This window comes from Syngnathus scovelli, chromosome 14, assembly GCF_024217435.2.
Source record: "Syngnathus scovelli strain Florida chromosome 14, RoL_Ssco_1.2, whole genome shotgun sequence".
Classification (NCBI taxonomy): Eukaryota; Metazoa; Chordata; class Actinopteri; order Syngnathiformes; family Syngnathidae; genus Syngnathus; species Syngnathus scovelli.
This window is the reverse complement of record NC_090860.1, coordinates 13,509,305-13,525,239: the sequence shown is the minus strand read 5'-3', so window position 1 is coordinate 13,525,239 and position 15,935 is coordinate 13,509,305. Positions and strand designations below refer to the sequence as shown.

Genomic DNA, 15,935 nt, shown 5'->3' with positions numbered 1-15,935 from the left:
AGATAGCCGGGAGATAAAATGACATTTACCGATCAGAACTTCACACATCTTTCATTATTGAACATAAGGCGGTCGATGCCTGGCTGCCTCTGTACCGATCCGTTTGCTCAGCAGGATGGAAAAAGCAGGAACCTGGAGATCAGCTCCTTCGTCTTTTTCGACAAACAAGAGTAACAGGTTTTAGCAAATAACGACATTCCCGTCCTAAAGTCTAACCTTCCAATCCAAACCAGAATGCCAAATTTTAAAGTGTCCAAACCCTCCACTCCTGTAGGTGTCACTGTTGCACATCCCCGTGAATACGGCAGCAAAAGCAACTTCCCCGAGGCCTCGTTGAAGTACATAATATCACAACAATAATCATAAAACCCACAATGGCAGAGGCAGAAAACACATTTCCACCTTGGAAAAAAAAAATGGACCCAATCTTATCTGCAGTCACAATAGAGATGCTCTGCTCGCGTGTACGTGCGGTGGTCATCTTTTTACAGGAACTAAAAATAGTCCCGCAGCAGTGTGTCATAAATGCTAAGCAGGAACACTAAAGGAGAACCAAAGAAAATCAAGCGCACGACCGTGAACAGTGATTTCCATTTCCCGGCCTGTCACGGTGTGGCTACATTACTCTGGGAAAAGAGGGCGCATTATCCGCGGCCGGCTCTTCGCTGGCCCTCAGCAGACATCCCATGCAGGTGGGGAAATGAGCAGCGGCGAAGCGATAATAGCAAACGAGAGAGGGCGAGCGCTATAAAACAAACACCAAAAAAAAACTGAATAGCAGGCAGACGCGGGAGCGCGAGGAGAATGGAGTAACAACAAAAGAGATGGGAAAACAAGAGGACAAGGCTTGATAAGGGAGAAGAAAGATGGGAATGAGTCTGGAAGCGGGCCCACTGTGCTCGGCCAAGAAATATGGAAAGATGACATCGCTCACCTTCCAAAAGGAAGAGAGCGCTTGTATTGCTAGCTAGCTAGTAAGACGGGATGTTTGGTTTCTAACCTCCGCAAGTAGCGAAAACTTTCTGTATGCTAAACTTGCCAAGTCATAACCAAGCCTCCCTGGTTTTCCCATCAGCCAAGCTAATGCTAACCCAACATGCTATAATTGTTGGCTGGATAGCTACCATGGCTTCAATTATTAAGTGTGGTGTCATTACAAACGGTATAACTTTCCGCACAAAATATTTTAGCCAAGCGACAGGAAGTGGGAGCGCTTCTTGCTTTATCCCGTAGCCCAGCTTAGCTTAACGATATGCTGATAGCAGTACATTTAACTAAGCTAACAACTACCATGGCTAAAGGTCAAATAATTATTACGAGAATGATTATGGTTCTAATCCCGACGTCGGAGAGTAAATACGCCTGCGAAATACGAGCAAGGAAGGACAGCGGAGAACAGACAACCCACCCGATCCGTTAAGCTAACTTAAATTTAAAGTAGCATATCGAGAGCTAAATGAGCGCGCCGGTAATACACTTTAACGGGAGTCTGACTGGAAAGCTCGTTACAGCCGTTGTCCAAACGCTATATTAGAATGCAGGTAGCCTTGGCATCGGTCCACTGGCTCCCGTCGGCAATTCCATTCCTTATTTAATGGTCTGTGTGCCTCTAATGAAGCACATTTAGACCACACTTTATGGTCTACGCTCGTTGCTGTAGTTTTGATGACCCTCCCCGTGCGCACGACACGATTTGCGCTGTTTGGGACAACCTGAAGGATTGGCACGTTTCCGATCTGCAAGAGACCTTTTCAAGGTCACGTTTGGAGAACTATGAGTATTGACAGCTGCCACTTCCACAAGCTATGGATTATTCTAGAAAACACACGATTGGACCAATAAAATCAATCAAGTCAGCTTTCTTCATTTTTCACACTCCGTCGTCGCACGTTGACTCACTCATTCATTCCCTAATCGCTTCTCAACTGAACAATGAGGCTAAAAATGCATCTTAGTGGAGGCTATTTTTCCCTTAAGCAAGCTCTTCTTAATCAGAATCGGAGTCAACACAAAAAGCAGCCTTGGAAACGTGACAAAAAAAAATAATAATCCTCTCCACCGTTTTATTTACCCTTTATAAAAAGCTCCAATAGACTAATTCCTGACCTGTTGTGCTTTTGTGAAAAAAACTCCTTTTCAAAAAAAGGTGACCTCATGGGGAATTAAAACATATTCAGCTTGCGGCTTTTGCTAAATGCACCTGCGGCGCGTCTGCCTCGGTCACGATTGCACGAATGAATAGCTTCGCCTTGGACCATTTGGTGACGTTCCACACAAATCAGCAACAAGCTGAAAGAATGTGACTTCTTTTGTAACATGCAAATTAGAGCGGCGGCTCAGATAAACAACAGGCTAAAGATTGAAAGAATGCATCTGGCCCGCGGGGATGAATTCAATTTAAAGTGACGTCGCTGTTGGATGCTTGCCATGACCAAATATGGCGCTCGATGACGTTCACCGTTCGCATCGTGCTGAAGTTGTGCCCGTTTACACGTCCAAATAACCGTTGACTTACCAACATCTCAGGGCGAGGCGACTAGTTTGACAGTGAAAGAGACACCCTGCCCTCGGAGAAAATAAATAAATTAGAAATAAATACAAAACAACAATAAAGCGGCAAATGATTGTTTGTTGGTATGGAAAACGCTCAAGACTTGGAAAGACTAGCAGAAGAAAAGGCCGTAAACAACAAAACACCCAAAATGATGTGTGTGTTTGCGGCCGTGCGGGGACAGGACGCCGCTTGTAAACAGACGCCGGCGCTCGCTCGGTCCACGTTGTTAAAAGTCAAACGGAACAGAGTCGCCAGCGAGACGAGGCACTTAAAAGGCCTTGGCGTCCGAATCAAAGCGAATGATCAGAGTCAATGCGCTTTTCAAGGACACTTGATAGAAGACATTAAAATGAAAGATGAGGCGGTGGAATCTCTGTCAACTTTTAATCCACGTCTTCCTTCCCCACGGTTGATCCCTTCCCAAAAAGCCTCACAGGTGGAGGAAAGGATCATTGAAAAGTTGTCACGCTGCGACATAAGTAAAGAGAAGTTGACGGGAGATGTCTGCTTTGGATCCAAGATGTGGGCGATCGAACAAACAGATATTTTTAGAAATGTGCTGGAATATCTCTGCAGGTGGTTGCTGAGCAGTCGGGGGCGGAGCCTAAAGTCGGATCATCCGCTTCTGTCGTCTCCCTCGACTTATCCGTCGGTACGAGAAACGTAAATAAATATAGACGTACGGGCATAGCGTCCCTGCGCTTCACAATTCAGGGGAAGTTTTAATCTTCGCCGAAAGCAATAAACAGCTCGCCGGGTAGGGGGAGGGAGAAAGGAAGTCTTATCTACTTGAGCCATCGCTTCTGTCCACTGGCTCGTGGTTTAATACCCACTTATGCAAATGCTTCCCTCGATACGACAACGCTTTGGCAAAGTTTCTTTTCCCTTTTGTTGCCATTGTCCTCGTGAGCACCTATTGGCTCGGGATGCGGACGTTTTGTTGCGCCAGGCAAAACAGTGGCCATCTTGAAGAGCTTCCGATCAATCCGGGGCCGCTCGGCGGACTTTGTTAGCGAGCAGCTGTAGGCATGCCGGCCTCCCCCCGGGGGGGCCCCGCCGCCCTCGTAATTAAATAGCCGGAGGACTGAATGCCTGGAAACCACCGTGTACGCCTCCCCCGCCTTCCCGTTGATAATAAGCCTCCATGCGAGTAGCGTGCGTGGCGGCAAAACTAATCACTTAGGCGCGCTCAATCGCAGACATGCAATCATAAGGGGGGGAAAAAAATGCAGCTGCCTCATTTGGGCCGGGGGGGGCGAGAAATCATCCACTGGTGAGAAGTGACAACATTCAAATTTGTTGCTATTATACTTTCAAAACAATGACAATTGATCAAGAGAAGATGTTTATCCAACCATGGCATTATTTTAGAGAAATATTTCATGCTGTTCGCTCCGAGAAGGATTCATGGCTTTAAATCTTGCTGGTTCTTTGCGGGGGATAAAGAAAACCTGACTGAGTGCAATTAATTTGCCTGTCTACATGTGTTGCTGCACCGTTTGTGTATATTCCATAGCTCAAAAGGTTACACAATGCAATTTAAATTTGGAAAACTACTTAAAGGGCAGAGATTTTTTAGTTATCAAAACCAGTATTGCATATAATAAACCGGTCAAACAAGACAACTTTTTTAGTGTCTGTAAGTAAATGGGGTTAATCAGTACTGTCCATTTTTTGTTGCACGGCCTGATCAAGTCACGGTCAATGGAGACAGACAGCGACGGGTCTAGGGGGCCTGTCAATCACGAGGTGATTTACACAAAGCGGGAAAATAAGTTGTCCAAGCCAAGATCAATATTTCATCCTTTAAAGTGCCAGCAAAGGAATTAACACTGGCCGGTGCGCAGGTCGCACTGTGTGACCTACAGCCGGCAGATGCCAGGGAGATTTTGGGGTTTTTTTTAGACGACAGATGGAAGCAAGGGTCAAAAGCCACATTGGGAACAATTAAACGATGGCAGAAAGTTGACACATTCGTCAACACTGAGCTTTCGGGGTATACTTAGTTTATCGATTGGAGTTTGCATGCCGCAGACGCGGCCATCGACCTCGCTGTCAAGCTGCGTCAGGGATGTTTTGGAATAAAAAGAAGAAAAAAAAAGACCTGAGCTATTCAGCAAAACAGCCAAGTCATAATAAGATTAGAAGACGGGAAAAAAAAAAACTGAAAGCGTCTGTGTTGTCGCTAAAACTCCACTGCCGATTAATCGACCTCAAGCTAGAACGGTCAAGTTGACGTGTCGATTTCATCATTTCAACCGCTGGCGGGTACCAAAGCATGATTTTCGCCACGTTATTAAATAATACAGTGTTCAGGTACCGAGGGGATCCATTTGTTATGAGGCTTCCCTGGCTTATCGCCCAAAAAAGTCGAGAATATATATTCACTCGTGCAGCAACTGTCCTTCGATATCATGTTCAAGTTAGGCGACTAAGAAAAAGAAATGCAAAGTGAAAGGACACGGGCTCTAACATCCGCCAGACTCCAACCGAGATTTGCATTGCAACCCAACGGGGAGGACCGTTCCACTTTGGAAAATAAGCAGAGCCCGAATGTTCAAATCAAAAGTATCGACGATAAAACATGAACAGCGAGAACTGGCAGAGTATCGGGGCGCTGCTGGGAAAAGCCTTTGGCCCACGACCAGCGGGTGGCGACTGCTCCGGTCAAAACCGTCTGATTGAGTGTGACAAAAGGCGAAGGCGGGGAGGGATCTTTTAAGCCAGACTGCTGCAAGCTAGCGGCCATTTTAACCCTTGAGAAAAGAAGCTCTTTATATAGCCACCAAAATGGTCGCATTGCCAAAAACCTGCCTTGGCTCTCATATGGGTGGTTCTCAGGAAGTATGGTCCAGCCAGATGTGACCCACTTCAAGAATAAAATTGGAAATTTTCCAAAATCCTTTGGTATGCTGAAAGTTATTTCCATGGAGTCAAATATTTTGGTCTCTAATAATGTACGACCCAACACCAACACCCAAAAAAAAGATTTTGCAGGTTAATTAGGCTGTGTTTGATTATTTGCGAGGGTTCCTCCCACTCATGTCTGCGTTCACGCTTGCTCAAAGTTAATTAGTTTCATCTGCCTCTTTCCAATTTAATCAGGCACCGTCGGCAGCGCTCGGTTTCGGTCGGTCTCTCCGTCGAGTTCCTGTCTCGCAGGCTCCCTCGTGTGCTTCCACCTGTGTCGAGCTTTTGCTTTAATCTCATCCTTTTTGGTGATGGCGCTTTGTTTGGAGGCTTTTGTTGAGTTTTACTTGAGTCTGCCGGAGAGTAAATTGAAAATCAAGTGTTTATCGTTGTCCCTAACCCTTAAATAGCTTCCACTCCAAAGTGTTTAGCTTCATCCGTCTTTAACGTTGTTGTTATGTTGGACGGTGGAGATAGCGGGTCCCGATTTTTTCTGGTCTTCTTTCCCCGTGTTGAATTTTGCTTTAATCCCATCCTACTGGTGATGTTTTTTAAAATTTGTTTTCACGACCCACAGTGTGCGGATAAACACTTTTAGGAGCGTCGTCTCTTCAGGGATGATATTTTACGAGATTTTCACGCTATTCCGCCACGGTCAGACACAAGCGTTCCTCTTGGGACCTGGCAGGAACAGAAAAGGGCCTTCCTCAAAGTCTTTCCTCAAGATGCTGGTGAGCATCACGTTCATCAGATAACAGTTGGCACCCTTTCTTTGAGCTTTACTTTAATCCAGTCCTTCTGTTGGGGTATTTTTTTTATTTTTTATTTAGATTTAAGTTATGCCTGGGCTCTACCTGGATACAAAGTCATGTCTGGAGTATTTCTATCTCTTTACGACAAAGTCAGGGTTTTCATGTTTACCCAAGCATCATAAAAGGGCCATAAAACTGTCGAAAATATCTGGATAAGGACTCACTTTGCATGCAGAGAGGCACAAAGTACATTTATAGGACAGGTCTCCAGGAAGAGGTCTACAAACATTCTCATTCATCCACGTCATTTCATTCCTGGTCACAGAATCGATCTGGTTTTCTTGTCTCCTGAAAGCTCACTAGATTGAAAAGAAACCCTTTCGATTGATTGAAGTTGACTGTGACCACGCCCACAGCGGCGAAGCCCTCCCTATGCTGCCTGTGCTCAATGAGCAAAATCAGCCAGTCTGAAATGCAAGAATGAAAATGTTTGTTGCTTCGATTGTGCAATCTTTTTTTTAGCCTCCTTAATATGTGATTGATTCTTGTGTTTGCTCAATACACTCATATTACTTTGTTTAGCTAAATGCTCCTCGGTGATTTGTTGCGTTCTCGCCCAGCGCTGGCAAAGTCAAATAAATCTTATTGTCTGATGCATTAAAGTAATTCATGCGGTTCTCCACTCGATTTTTTTTTTGTTTGTTTAAAAGAAACCACGTAATGGAAAGATAAACACACTTTAGCTCACCTGAGTTAAGGTGAATTATTAAGTGTAACGGCCTTTAGCGCTACCCAGAGGACAGTTTGTCCTCGGCCGTGAAAGCTAATAAAGATTGAAAACTCCCATCGTCTCCTTTTTGTCTTCAAGTGTTTTCCTTTTGTCTCTTATTCATCGTTGGGCTTAAACTCTCCTTTTGGTGCTCGCCACCATTTTATTTTCTATCTGCCAACGTCGCATCTGCAGCGGATAAATTGCGTTTATGCGCCAAGATGTTGGCCGTATGAATGTCAGATTGTCACTTTTAGTGCTTCGTCTGGGGACGTCTCTGCCGCTCTGATTTATCTTATATACGAGGACACACAGGAGATGAGGGGTTCTCAAACTGCGGTCCCTGGAGCCGTCTGGGGTCCCTTGGCATTCAACACAAAATATTTGGAAACTTTTGGAATAGTTGTGATTGAAGCCACAAACACGAAAACACCAAAGCTAGCCCAAGGCTTTTACGTCAGAGTTTATTCCAATTGACTATTTCTTCAGAGTTGATTCCAAGTTACTTAAAGGTGCTGCGTTTAAATTTGCAGCGGTCTTAATGAGCCTTGCCGAGCTCATTGCAAGGCTCAGCGAAGGTCGATTGAAATCTGACTGACTAGATGCGAGGGGGTGGCCTCTATTATTATTCGGTTTTCTTAATACTCATTAAATCTCTAAAGCGGTCAGGGCATTAAGCTAGTCACCTTCATTTGGAGTGGTAAACAAAATTATTAACTTCACCACATGGTGGCTGTGGTACTCATCAAAAAGAGCTAATACTGGCCGATTAAACGATTAACAAGACGATTAACAATCAGTAATTCGTCCTCATCAGTTGCTCCCCAGTTCAGAGTGCGGCGGCCATTTTGGTTTTCCAAATAAAGTGGACATTGACTTTATTGTTGTATGCTTCAGCTAGCGCGTGCGTGCGTGGGCGTAATCGTCTGTTTGCGTTATTCCGCCTGTCTCCAACGTTTGACATGACATCAGATTGGATTTTTCACGATGGCTGGGCTTCAGCTCACACCACGCTGATCAGAATGGGCGCTGGAAAACGGACGGCTGGACTCGCTATTCGTCTGTGAATATTTCTGTTTAAATCCCATCGATTCCATTTACAGTTGACATCGATTATAAAATTACAATTACAAAAATTCGACCAACTGCTCTTCCGTGCCAAATGATATCCTAGTGTTTTTGTTTAAAATTCTACCCACAGCAATTACGATTTGACTCCAATTAGCTTGTGCTCCCGACACTTATACCAATTACCCAGAAAAGAAATCTGCTTTTAGCTTATTCGAGCTGAAATTCAGTCTCTGACAGTTTTTGTCCAATCGGCCCATCGCGTAGTCGACAATTACGAAATAATTGACTCCAATGTGTTACGATTGACACCAATTATGGTGTCATATATGCACTTAATATCAATTACCCCAGAAAGGAAATCAGTACTATACCCACGTCGGTGACATTTAAAGCAGTTGCTTCTCAAATGATGTTTCCCAAAGCGTAGACAGTTAAGAGGCCATTTTTTTTCAACACTGCTTATCCTAACTCATGTTGAACTGGCCCAAAGCAGGTGTTGAGCTTGGTCGAGTTTATTTTCCATTCAGGATGAGACTTTTGGGGTCAAATGGAGCACTTTCAGATCCTAACTTTGAGGAAAGAATTTATTTTTTCACTGCAAGTTTCAAATCTTGAATGGCCATTACATATGGAGTACCTCAAGGGTCAATCCTCGAACCCCTTTTGTTCAATGTGTATATGTTACCTTTGGGTCAAATTTGACACTTTTCATGTTTGAGGTTCCTCACATTTCTAGATCCTTCCTTTTCAACCCCGAGACATCATCGAGAAACATCTGGCAAAGCTACAGATGTGGCCGAGTTGCATCCCTGTAGTTTAGTGGTCCTTTCATCTCCTATAGCAAGTCTCGCATATGTTCCCTTGGACTAAGGGGGGAAGTATTCAGAAGACTCAGTATTCATACGTGGGTAGCAAACATTGTTCTGTTGTACTTCTTCCGCATGGCTTGCTTTTTGAATTTCTCCCGCTTTTCCCTTCGGGCTAACCTGTCTTTTTTGGCAGTGGTGGCACGGTGGTGGGCATGCCGCCATCTGCGGGTATCTGTATAATTCCAGGCCCGGCACATGTCTCCATCACCTGTCCCACCCTCCCCGTCTGCTCGCCTCTGACCTGTGACCTCTGGGAGTCGGGGATGCTCGCAGCACTTATCGCGACGGAGCAGCTGGCCTCCGCCGCCCGTGCTGCGCCTCGCTTGGACGCACACGAGTTTTCTCGGGAAAGGAATTGTGCTCGGATGCATGTGGGGGAAGTAGAGCACAAAGTCCACATGGATGTGCGCGCTGTTGGTAAAGATAGCGGCCAGGTTATCGGCCGCTAATCCTTTAAATGGCACATTTGGATGAAAGTCCAATGCAAGGAAAAACTTCCTGGAATTCCGGCGATAATTTCCAGCCATCGTCGACGTTCTTTCCCCGAGGTCCCTTTGCTGATTTCACTTTTTGCATGACCAGGGCAAGGACAAAATTGCTTCCTCTCTTAAAATCGAGCAAGATATTTTGATGATAGTGGCGATTCGAATTTATTTCAAAACGAGGGAAGGTAAATCCATTTGAACCCCAATCTCCGGGGTTTCGAATTGTGTGGGAAAAAAAAACATAATATGTCAGCTTTAAAGACAAACAGGTCATGGAAGATGCAATTTAAGTTGCTTTCAAGCACTCCCGTGCTATTTTCACCCATTTGGTAATTGCCACTTTTTTAAACTGTCCAGGAGATACACGGCGGAGTATTTTTGATTCCTGCAACAGGACAATATGTTCCTTCATGTCACAGTTAAAAAGCAGTGACTAATTTGCATACAACAGATTTACACAAGGCAGTGCATAACGAAACGTCCTTCTTGATCCTTGGTCGATTTTCACCAAAGACGCTGTGAAATAATTTACATTATTCCGCATCTAAATTTCTTTCCATGGGAAAAAAAAAGTGTTTTACGAGTCAATTTACAACTGGCCACGCTTAATCTTTCATCAATATTGTCATTCATGCTTTGGCTTTCTCCCTCCCTTCCTCCCTCCTTCCCTCCCTCCTTCTCGTGACTTTATCAAGTGATAAGGTCTTTTCTGGTTTTCGAGCTGGCTAATCCACCTTCTTATTCCTTATCTATCCTTTTACTTGCCGTGTACCGCGGTGATAATTTCCTCCCTCGCAAATCCTCACGTCGATTCATAATGCCTCATTTCCTCACGCTGAGTTGGGATTCCTCCATCCATGCGTTGTGTGTTCCTTCGCTTGTTGTGTTTTCATCCTCATCATCCTCATCATCTCGTCCCTCATTTCCTGCCCAGCTGGTTCCAAACGATTTAATCCTTAGTTCTTCCTTCCATTTTTGCTTACACTTTGCTCGCTCAATTTTTTAATTAAGCTGGCACACTTTAACGTTATCAGAAGCATCGCCGTTGCCGTAAAAAAATTACAACGGATAAAACTGAAAGTAAAATGACTTGATTTATTCATGGGTCTTTATCAACGAGAGGTGAGGTTTTGATTTTTGAGGCTGATGTAGAATTTTGGCATACAAAAAAATATGGATTACCGATAAATGGGCAAATTTATTAGCTTATATTTTTGTTTGTATGCTTTACTTTTAAGACCTGGTTTATTTTTTTTTCTAATATGCTTCACGAGCCGTCTGAGTTTGGTTTTGATTTAAAATTTTATTTCATGTCTTCCCGGTTGTACTCGATGTCTGTCTTGTTATCGCGTTGACCTTTAACTTTTGTGTTCAGGTGCTCCTTGTTATCTCATCACTTCCTTCCCATTTAGGTCCCTGTTTGCTTGCGGCTTAGAGTAGGATACAAAAGTATTCTGCCGGTGTGAAATGACTCCAGAGATGCTCCACAAAAAAAAAAAAAAAATCTGTATAAATAAGCAGAGAAAATTAAACTAAGGGTTTCAGACAGGCCCACAATACGTTGTCTGCCGTCCCTGCGCTGTACCATTAATGCTGTCGAGACGGCGCCGAACTGTCACCACGCCGCTAATAAACCCGAAAACGAGTTGAGGGGGGGGGGGACACTGAGCTGTTTGCAGTTAAGTGGCAAGCTTGGAACAAAATGTCACTTGGCTCCGACTCTGGCCCGTGTTTTGGGGTCTTCTCCCCCACCCCTACCACCCTCCTTCCAACTCCTGGGCGCTTACTGGGCTGTGGAGCAAATCCCCTCCTCATCTGAAAGAAAATGTGAAAGGCAGCAGGCTTGTAAAGCCTCATTAGGCTTAGTAACTCATAGCACTGCGCAGCAGCGCCGTGTGTGCTACACGCAGATATGCAACACGTGTGTGTGTGCGTGTGTGTGAGAGAGAGAGTCTTTTTTTTTGCAGGGGTCTACGGATTAAAATGTCATTTCATTCAAGGGATTTTTTTTTTCTCCCCCAATAATTTTCATTTTACTAGTGCTGGCATGTCATTAAAAAGCCCGTAATAATAATAAAAGGATGACTGAATGGAGGGAGACGCGCAAGAGGGAAAGTAGTTCCCAGATTAATGATAAAAGTCCTAATTATTACATTCAAATAAATTACAGCTGGGTGAAAGGCGTCGGGTTAAATCAGAGGTAGGGAGTCATTTGGGGATTTTATCGCAGCCAGGGCCATACTCTGTTTTTATCACCTTGGTGCTGGTTTTTTTTTTCAAATTTTGCAAAATTGCTCAAATGCAGCTCATTGTATGTAGGCATGCATGGCTTCTCCCACGCATAAGGTGGCCATCTTGCGTTGCCGCTGTCACTTAGAACTTCTGCTATTATTCAAAATAACAACATGCACAATGACAGAAAATAAAGTGAAAACGCCAAGCTAGGCGGGGTTAGCGAATGGCAACACAAGATGGCCGCCCAGGGGCTTTACCTCACCCAACGGCATATAAGCAGCACAGTTAGTCTATCCAATTTTCTTTCCCAAAATGAATCGAGGGCTGCTCAGATTGTCGTCCCGTAAGGATCCGAAGCCCACGGGCCGTCGATTGACCACCCTTAGCTCATAACATAAAACCACAGCCTGAAATATTAATACATCACAGAAAGGATATTTGCCTCGTAGCGTGCAAACAAAAGTCGCAGCCAACGAGCCACAAAGGCAAATAATACGCAAGTTAAGACTGTGAAATGAAGCCTTGTGAAGAATTTCAAGGATGTATTTCAATAGTATTAAGTGCAAGTGTGGGCGTAAGGAGACGGTAAAGAACAAATCCTCAGCGGTGAAAATGAATTCTTGCTGCAGCGGCCTTCCCGCTTAATCACATTTAGCAAATCAGGAAGAAGCTTTTTTTTCCTCCCCGCGTGCCGACGCGACCTCGCCACCACGAAACGATTTTCGCGATAATATCGGCGAGTCAAAAGGTGTTCGCCGAGGCCGCGCTCGAAAGCGGCGAGATTGCAAAGATCTTCTTTTTTTATTTATTTATTACATTAAAGCGACACACGCGGTTTACGCACCGTCCGGGAAGGTCGATTCCAAAAGCGCTTTCATTCACTCGGGGGTGGTGATGAATAGAGGTTACGTCAGCTCTAACATCAAATATCATCCCGTTGCTGGAGTGGGAATTTCAAAAGCCTGATTCTGTTTTCCCCGCCTCGCCCCTCCACACTTTTTAACACCAACGCGTCCTCTGTGTCAAAAGATAGACAGCGGAGATTTACAGTTCGGGGTCACACACTGCTTCTAATTAGCTTAAGTAGAAAGAGGAGGGGAGGGGAGGAATAAATCGCTCGCAGGCCGGGATGCATCCTTTCACAGATTGAGGAGAGACGAGCATCTTTTCGGTCGGCTGTCCTTTTCTGCCTTTGACATTAACGAGAAGTTTGCACGTCGGGTTCTTGATAAGGGCTCCGAGAGTGACGGTGGAACAAAACGACATGCAGAATTCCAACCTTGGCATCTATCAACGATGGAGACAATTTGAATTTCACTTCGTGAATATCGGAATGCAAGTGGTGTTTTAGCGGCGAACACGTGTTTTTGATCAAAGTTTGTTTTAAATGGCTTGGAGTTCATAAGCATCCAAATAAAAGCGGTTGTTGATGTGAACAGGGAGGCTGATCACACAAACGGAGTGTGTTTGCTCGACAGAGGCCACCCGCCTGCCCACCCGCCTGTTGTTGCAGCGTGATTGAATACAAACACGGAGGACACAAATGTAATTCCATTTGCAATCTGCAGGATTCTCGCGGCGGCAGAGGGAAACAGAGCAATCCCGTCTGCCAAAAATCTGCTCCTTCACAAACTGGTCCAAAATGAGGAGACAGTTGTTGTTTTTTCTGCTTCTTTGGGCAAGAAGAGAATGTCCCAGGAGTTATGGAAATTCTGGAGATTATTTATTTTGTGCGTGGTTGGGGTTTAGGTGGGAATTCCCACAGCGCTTACTCTGGAGACTTCCCCGGTTTCCCCGATAACGTATTTTATTTTTAAGATTGCAGCCTTTCCGATTTGAAATTGAAACATCATGCGAAAACGCCAAAAAATGGGCCGAAATTTGCATCGATGGCTGTAACTTTTTGGGAGGGGACAAAAATCCATAAAACATGAGCCGTGAAATTTTGACAGCACTTTGACGTCAATTTCCCTAGACAGCAGAGGGCGCTGTCAAACTAAACGCCAGATGTCCACAGACATGGCAGACATGCTGTGTTACACTTTGCCAACCCCCCCAAAAAAGCCCGCAAGCCTAAAAAAGGCTGATGCGCAAAGAAAGTGAAAGAGTGATGGTTGTTTCTTTTGCCCTGCGGCTGTGTGCCAGAATCCCGCAGAGCTCAAAGTCCTTCTTGCAGCTGCATGGAGGAAGCTCTCAGCTGTGTCCTGGCTCACCCTTTGCCGCCGTGTTCCTCATCTCACACCTCCCACCTTCTCTCTCGCTCCCCCTCCCTCTTGCTCGCTCGCTTCCATCCCTCGCCAAGTGACCTCATCGTCGCGTTGAGGTGAGTGTTATTGAAATCAGATACGACTGAAGTTCATCTTCGGACGTTCTCATTGGCTTTGGCTGTCAGCTTGTGTTGCCGCTTCTTTGGAGCGTGTCTACTTGTATATACACTGCAGATTTTTGAAAAACGCCTCTTACAAAACAGATATTGGTCGATTCAATCGAATCGGACAGACAATCGGTCTTACTTTTTTTAGGTACTTTTCCGGAGTGCCACCACATATTTTCACTTTGAGCTGAAGTCTTGCAGGATTTGCCTAATGATCATTTGAATTCCAAGTTTTGTTTGAATTCTGAGATATGTATTTTCCCCAGAAAATTCCAATGTTCATTTTCGAGGTATTGGGCATTTCCAGTGACTCCTATCCATAAATCGTACGCACACACGCACATCCGAGCACCACACAGCACAAACTCATAAATATTGGTACACACCCGGCGACAGGAAGCAGGCGCCGCACGACACTGCAGCGTCAATCTTTCTCCATCTCAACTGTTGGAGTGATTTACAGGGAGAGGAAGCTAAACACCTCATCTCACTCGCTCACACACACACGCACAGTTAAGACTTTGCAGAGAGAGCTTGACGGAATAATAAGAGTACGGTAAATAAAGAGGTTTCTGCTGGAGGGTCTTGAGAGTTCAGTGCAAAGTGAAGATATTAAACATGCATGTGAAAGGTGCCTGCAGGTTGAAGGACATGAAGTTGATCTCATCAGTTTGAATACACTAATGCCCATTGAGCCTGTCATTGAGCCACGGCACATTTACATTTGGAAAAAAAATCTCCAAAGTCATAAAAGGTTCTTCTTAATTTCCTCACAAATGGGCCCACTCGGTTTTTATTCAAACGGCAACAGGTGGACAATTGAGCCTTCTGCCATCTAGTGGACGGGTAGTTGATTGTTCCGCATGTCTGTATACGTCGCTGGCATAGATAAATGATCAGAGATTATTTTTACAGCAAGAGGCTCATTTGCTGATGGTTTCTAGAACAGCAATTGGGAATCGTTGCTTTAAATGATTTTAGTCGTCGATGTGCTTATTTGTGTTGCAGTTTCCGACAACACATTGATTTTGGTGTACTTTCTAAGATAATCAGCATTTAAAAACAGCAAAAGACAAAAACCCAGTTTGGAGCAGAGTGCCATGCAAATAACATGGTCTCCTGCGCACGCACCTTAGTGACCAGGGGCTCGGTGTCCTCCAGGATGGAGATGAAGGGGGTCTCCAGGAAAGAGGAGAGGAACTCCACCTGGACGAGCTCCTCGCTGGAGCGCGGAAAGGCGAGCACGGCGCTCACCCCGCGCACCACCAGCTCCTGGCAAGCGCAGCGGGACAGCGACGCAGGGTCCCATCCGGCCGGGGAGCGAGCCAGCACTTCCAGGCTCAGGTTGTAGGGCAGCAGCGGGAGGCTCCGAGCCGGGTTGCCGCTGCCCGGGGTGCTGGAGGTGTAGGTGGAGTCCGAGGTGGTTGCAGCTGCGGCGGCGTTCTGGTGCCGGAGGCTAGCTAGGGCGCGGTTGAGCGCGTTCTGTATCCGGGCCGGCTGGCGGGCGGGCAGCAGCGCGCCGAGGCGCACGCTGTGTCCGATCCGGGCGAGGATGTGGCACGACGGCGGTGGCAGTGTGCATGGCTCCTGCGACGAGAGGGCGCCGAGGAGCAGCAACGCAAGGAAGAGGAGGAGGCGCGGGGGTCCCCCGGCAGCGAGGCGGTGGGTCCAGGGTCCGGAGAGGGGCACCATGCTGCAGCTCCGACACGCGACGCAGGAGGACTGGGCTCCACTCTGCGGGAGATGGCATAGCTCCCCCTTGGCTCCCGGCTCCACTGCTTTACCGGGACTTGAGGCTGCTTCTTTTTTCCACCCCTTTCGACCGATTGACTTATTCTTCCGCACTCTGCGTCTCACCTCCGTAAAGTTCTTTTAATCATCACGGGGTGAAGAAAAAAAAAAAGACGCGCAGCTCG

The 15,935-nt window shown here is 45.8% G+C and overlaps 1 protein-coding gene across 1 annotated transcript in view; it reads right to left on the bottom strand.

Moving 5' to 3' along the window:
• grin3ba (glutamate receptor, ionotropic, N-methyl-D-aspartate 3Ba) overlaps positions 1-15,711 on the bottom strand; it is a 44,582-nt gene extending 28,871 nt beyond the window's left edge. The window contains exon 1 of the mRNA XM_049740668.2: positions 15,151-15,711. Coding sequence (XP_049596625.1) covers positions 15,151-15,711 — 561 coding nt within the window. The remainder of the gene's footprint in view (positions 1-15,150) is intronic.
• Positions 15,712-15,935: the final 224 nt, after the last annotated feature.